Raw genomic sequence first — 6,307 nt, forward strand, 5'->3', positions numbered from 1 at the left:
AAAAAAAAAAAAAAAAAAAAAAAAAAAAAAAAAGACATGGTCACACACATCAATCTTAAAGGAGAGGCCGACATGAAGAGATGGCCCAGAGGGTTAAGGTAATTGTCACCATACCTGAGTTTGATCCCTAGGGTTGACACAGCAGAAGAATCAACTGCCCCAGTAGTTGTCCCATGAGTGGCACACATGTGAGCCATGGCAAGAGTGTGTCCACTCACATATACATACATAAAAATTGCAAAGGAAACTTTAAAAATTCTATGAAAAAGCTGGGTGGTGGTGCAGGCCTTTAATCTCAACACTTGGGAGACAGAGACAAGCGGATTTCTGAGTTCAAGGCCAGCCTGGTCTACAGAATGAGTTGCAGGACAGCCAGGGCTACACAGAGAAACCCTGTCTTGAAAAACCAAAATAAATAAATGAGTAAATATTCTATAAATAATTCTAAAACTGCATCTACGTTTCCAATGTATTGAAAAACCCATATGCTGTATGTCAATTCTCTTCCCCTACATCCCGTGCTAAGCATAGCTACCTAAACAGTCTTAGAAGGGCTGCCTCAGCAGGTGAAGGTGCTACTGCCATGCCTGACAGCCTGCAACACCCAAACTCTAGGATCCTGCATGATGAGGGAAAGAACTGACTCTCTCGAGTTATCCTCTGACTTCCACGTGTGTGGCAGTATCATGGCACACGTGTGCCCACGTACAAAATAAATAAATATGAAATAAACCCTTAACATCATCTAGTTCCTTTCCCATCTATCTCTGGACTGCCTGTTTCTACTGAGATTCTATTTGTTCTCTTTGCTTCCCATTAGCTTGGGAACCAAAGCTTAGATCTTCATCTCCATGTAAGACTTCTTAGAAGACCCTTGACTCTTGCCTCCTCCCCAAACTCATTTCTTTGAGACAAGCTCTTATTATAGCTATAGCCCAGGTTGGCCTAAAGCTCTTGATTCTTCTCTTCTTTTGTGCTTCGAAATTCGAGAGTTATCTTCTCAAGATAAACATAAAACTGGGATGGCATCACTAAGTAAACTATAAACATAGTACTCAAAAACTACTTACGTATGTAAAGTTGACATTTCATACAAACAGTGCAAGATATTCCACAATCTGGGCCCAACCTGTTACAGCCTCACTGCCACATTTCTTTGCTCTACACATTCTCTTCTCTAAACTTATCACTCCATAAAAATGCCTTCCACTTTACGTTCTTTGTTCTCTCTCATCTGAAATGATCTCCACCTTTTTTTACTCAAATCTAAACCAGCTTTGAAAGCTGTCCAAATGCCTAATCCTGCCTGGGTATTTCTTCAGCAAAATGAGCAGTTTTGCCCTCTCTATTTCACTAACATTTTAAAGGTCTATTATCAAAATAAAGCAAGAAAGAAGAATGGGAAAAAAATTTTTTTTGAGAATTTGATAGACCTGTGCTCAAATCTTATTATTGGATCTATTTGCTTGTGTGTGTGTGTGTGTGTGTGTGTGTGTGTCCACACAGGGGCCACAACATACAAGTGGAAGTCAGAGGACAAACTGAGAGTCAGTTCTCTCCTTCCACCCAGAAACTGAGCTCAGGCTGCCAGGCTGCACAGCTGGTGACTTATGGTCTGAACCATCTAATCTGTCTGCTATGTTTAAGCCGTGGTCTTGCCATTTATTTATGAGCTGCATGGCCTAGTAATGGGAAAATTCCCTAACCTATTTGAATTCCAACTTCATCAGTAAAATGAAAGTAATACATATATCACAGGGTAATTGTGAAGATAAAGTATAGTAGGCACAGAAAAATCCTCAGTTATTTTTCTTTCCAAATTTCAGCCTGCCTCAGTGTTTGCATGCATCTCTGTCGATGAACTCTAAACTGGTTGAAAGCGACATTATGCAGATGGCCTTCAGTTTACCACAGAATTAGATCCTACAAAGCCTAGCCACGTACCCTAAGTAACAAGAACTTGTAATACTGCTAGGTAGAAACACAGGCCTTTAATCCAGCACGCAGAGGGCAGATGCAGAAGCAGGCAGAGCCTTATGAGTCTAAAGCTAGTTTGGTCTACACATTAAATTCCAAGCCAGCCAGGGCACTGGTATTTAAGCAACTATAAAGAGTGTACCAAACTATCTAAAAATGACTAAGTTTATAGTAGGGGGGGTCATCTTTAGTCATACAGAAGATAGCAATTGAGTGCTTTTTAAAGGTTTTTTTTCTTTTGAAGGGTCTGTAAAGATTCTCCAAAACCACTGTGCTGACAAACAAAGGTGAAGACAAATTCACAAGCAGTTTTTAAAATACAGGATTAAACATAGGGCCCTTACCTCATCATCATCAGAATCACTCCCAAACACTGACGGTTTTTTTAAAACTCGGTGCAACGGCGGTGTTTTCTTTGGCAAAATAAGCCCATACCTGCATAATTTTTTTTTGAAATAGAAATCGCACCATTATCTTTAAATAACATATAAACATTTAAAGAACATAACACATCCACTACTTCTTCCTTATGAACTTCCCAAATCAAAACATGTCATACAACCGCTGAACACATAATGGACTAACCCCTTTGCAACAACCTCAAAATTCTAATGTCATTCTATAGTTGTTATTATTGTCTACCTGGGCCAAACTCAAAACATTTTTACTAAAGGAAAAAATGAAGACTACAGCAATGTTTTAGATAGTGAAGTGACAGGAATCCTAAACAGGCTAGTGGTTTTTGCAAACTTGCTAAAAACCAAAATGTTCTAAACTGTCCTCTGATTTTTTTTTTTCCCACACAGTTGCTAAGATCTTGAAAAATTGACTAAGAAATCCAAGAAGAGATTTGGGCAAGCCCCCATTCACTTATTTGGCTTAATTGCTTTTGTCTTCGAGCAAGTCACCATGGAGGCAAGTTCCCATCACCGTCCACTGGGCTCATTTGCTTTGCTTCAGCGCCTCTGAGAACCATCACCAGATTTTTTTTTAAATTAGATATTTTCTTTATTTACATTTCAAATGCTATCCTGAAAGTTCCCTATGCCCCCACCACCACCACCCTGCTCCCCTACCCACCCACTCCTACTTCTTGGCCCTGGTGTTACCCTGTACTGGGGCATATAAAGTTTGCAAGACCTAGGGGTCTCTCTTTCCACTGATGGCCGACTAGGCCATCTTCTGCTACATATGCAGCTAGAGACACAGCTCTGGGGGTACTGGTTAGTTCATATTGTTGTTCCACCTATAGGGTTGCAGACCCCTTCAGCTCTTGGGTACTTTCTCTAGCTCCTCCATTAGGGGCCTTGTGTTCCATCCTATAGATGACTGTGAGCATCCACTTCTGTATTTGCCAGGCATTGGCATAGCCTCACTCGAGACAGCTATATCAGGGTCCTTTCAACAAAATCTTGCTAGCACATGCAATAGTGCTTGGGTTTGGCCATCACCAGATTTAATACGTTTCATTTCTCGAGGTTTTGGCTTTAAAATGCAAAGGCCACGGGACGTGAGTGGCTCTGCAAGGTATACACGCCCAAGAATAAATTTCCAGGCAGGTAAACCATATCTGTGTCTTCCCGGCAGCGAAGACCAGTTTCCTATATGCCTACCCTTTTCTGTGGCTTCTCAGCACCACACTCGTAACCCCAGGAGGGAGGGCGGGAGGCTGGTCTTGCCTGAGCATCTGCCAGGGAGAACGAGGCCCTCTAAGGCAACCAGGAGTTTCTCTTCTCGGTGCCCCTGAGCGCATCCAACCGGGAGAAACTCAAGCGCGGGGTAGGAAGCAAGACTGAGGGGCCTCAGACCGAGCTTTTGGAAAATAGAAAAGTCTCGCTCTCTGCCCCTCAGCCTAACTTCCTTTATTTCCTCACAAGTTTCTCAAACTTCGGGCTTGCATCCTGGAAAAATGTACCGGACGGGGGTGGGAAACCTAAGTGGCTCGGAATTCCTCGCCTTCTCCCGCCTCTAACCGGGGCGGGGGTGGCCCTGCACTTCCGGCGACCTCAGACGCCTCGGCCTAAAAACTCAGTCTCCCTGGCTTTTTACTCCCCAGCCGGACCCTAACTTCCCCATCACTCACTGCCTGCCCGGGATCGCCATCTTGTTCCCGTCTCCGCTGGACGTGGTCGACGCGGACGTGACGGGACGCTGACGCCGACGTGTATACGCGCACTTCCGGTTCCGGGACTCGCTTAGACGCTGAGCCTACCGCTGGGTATTGCTTAGGATCCGGCTGGGCTCGGAGTCTTAAAGTCCGGGCGGGGAGGCGACGTCCAAATTCTAGTCCAGAGGCTCGTAGACCGCCTCGTCACTGGTGATAATTAGAGTCACGTCCAACCGCGACGCCTGCTGAATCCGGACCGAGTCGGAGTGGGCGCCAATCTGAATTTAATGAGTTTCAAAACGGCTCCCTACACATCTGTCGCTTTGTTTTGGTGCTCAGTGTAGCTGGCTCTGAGTGACTTAAAAAAAAAAAACGAAAAACAATAGAACCTTAATGTGAACTGATTATTTTATTTAAATAAAGCCTTTCTATATAATATAACCCTGACCTAGAACTCAAGATCTTGCTGCCTCAGCTTTCGGAATGCTGGAAATGCAGGCCCCCTCGCCGAGAACTGATATTAACAGTGCAATTGTTTGAGACCATCTTGCTCTATAGTCCAGAATATCCTTTTGCCTCAGCCTTCTAAATGACAGTAACTCATCATAAGTGTGCCACCCCATTTTAAAAGACAAAATCTGGCTACATTTCATCTGTGCATCCACCATTTAGAACTGGTGTTGGCAGCCAGGGCTATACAGAGAAACCCTGTCCCGAAAAACCAAAAAAAAAAAAAAATAAATAAATTTTTTTTTAAAAAGCCGGGCGTGGTGGCGCACGTCTTTAATCCCGGCACTTGGGAGGCAGAGGCAGGCAGATTCATGAGTTCGAGGCCGGCCTGGTCTACAAAATGAGTTTCCGGACAGCCAGGGCTACACAGAGAAACCCTGTCTCGAAAATCAAAACAAAACAAAACAAACAAACAAAAAAATTAGAACTAGTGTTGGTGTCTGGGAATTACCGTACAAACCACTCAGACACCAATCTTAGTCTAATAGGGTTTAGATCAGGGCCACAGACCAAACTCAGGAGCTGAATATGGCATTGAGTTAAGATCCTATAGGGCTTTTAAGCCTAAAATCCACAAACATCTGTGCCAAGTTACTCCACCAATCAGGATTTAGAGTTAGGCAATTTCATTAGAAGCATGTCTTGTGTGTGTGTGTGTGTGTGTGTGTGTGTGTGTGTGTACACTTATCCTGTTCTCATTGGTTGAGGTATTCAACTGTGGCAGGGGACTTGCCTAACATTCATGTCTTAACTTGCCAACCAGGGCATCAGTTATCCATGTACATGCCTCTTTCTACCAAGTAGGATGTCAATTCCCTGGGATGTCTTAGGTAGGAACTTAAACTTTATTCAACCCCTTCTCAAAATGGAAGTTTTATTCCAAATGGCTTCTTATGTTGGGGTCCATCCCAGGAGCAGCTTATAAAAGTAAAAACCATATACATGGTGCTCACGTTTGGGTCCGAGCTTAGCGTGGCTAACTACACAAAGCAGTTCTAATTGCTTGTGATTGGTTTTCAAGAACACTGAAGCACAGAACATCCTAGCAACAGCAGTGACAGCATATGAGAAAGATTCCTTAGTAACAGCACAAAATGGCAGGCTAGACAGGTAACAGTTACCTAGGCCCTAACATTTTACCCAGGTCCTAACGACTTGTAGTAACCAGCTATAAAAAGGCTGCATAATTGTTTCTCTGATCTGTCTCCACCCACCCCCATATATTTGGAAGTCATGTGGACATGTGGGATAGTGGTGTCCTGTTACAATAACTCTGGTATAATTAAGAATTGACACTGAGATCTGGGTTTATGTTTCAAAGGTAGAACACTTACCTAGCATACTCAAAACCCTGGGTTTGAACTCCTGCACTGCAAAAGGAAAAATTTGACTCTATTCATTCCTGTTTTTGTAAAACCAGTTCTGTTTGATTAATGTTAGCATATTATGCCTTTTTAAAACAATTATTTATTTTATATATGTGAGTACACTGTCCCTCTCTTCAGACACACCAAAAGATCCCATTACAGATGGTTGTGAGCCACCATGTGGTTGCTGGGAATTGAACTCAGGACCTCTGGAAGAGTAGTCAGTGCTCTTAATCGCTGAGCCATCTCTCCAGCCCCAATTTGTCAGGGTTTTCTAGTGCTAAAGAACTTATGGAATCTCTCTCTCTCTCTCTCTCTCTCTCTCTCTCTCTCTCTCTCTCTCTCT

General features: G+C 43.3%; 1 protein-coding gene across 2 annotated transcripts in view; it reads right to left on the reverse strand.

The window, feature by feature from the left end:
* Nsrp1 (nuclear speckle splicing regulatory protein 1) overlaps nucleotides 1–4,116 on the reverse strand; it is a 33,505-nt gene extending 29,389 nt beyond the window's left edge. Inside the window, exons 1-2 of one of the 2 annotated variants that reach the window (XM_021176836.1) lie at nucleotides 4,061–4,116; nucleotides 2,322–2,412 (exon numbers count right to left, since the gene is read on the reverse strand). In XM_021176836.1, the coding sequence (XP_021032495.1) occupies nucleotides 2,322–2,412; nucleotides 4,061–4,080 (111 nt within the window). In that variant the 5' untranslated portion in view covers nucleotides 4,081–4,116. The other variant, XM_029484041.1, reaches the window with a different exon arrangement.
* Nucleotides 4,117–6,307: the final 2,191 nt, after the last annotated feature.

The sequence above is a fragment of the Mus caroli genome, chromosome 11, assembly GCF_900094665.2.
Source record: "Mus caroli chromosome 11, CAROLI_EIJ_v1.1, whole genome shotgun sequence".
Taxonomy (NCBI): Eukaryota; Metazoa; Chordata; class Mammalia; order Rodentia; family Muridae; genus Mus; species Mus caroli.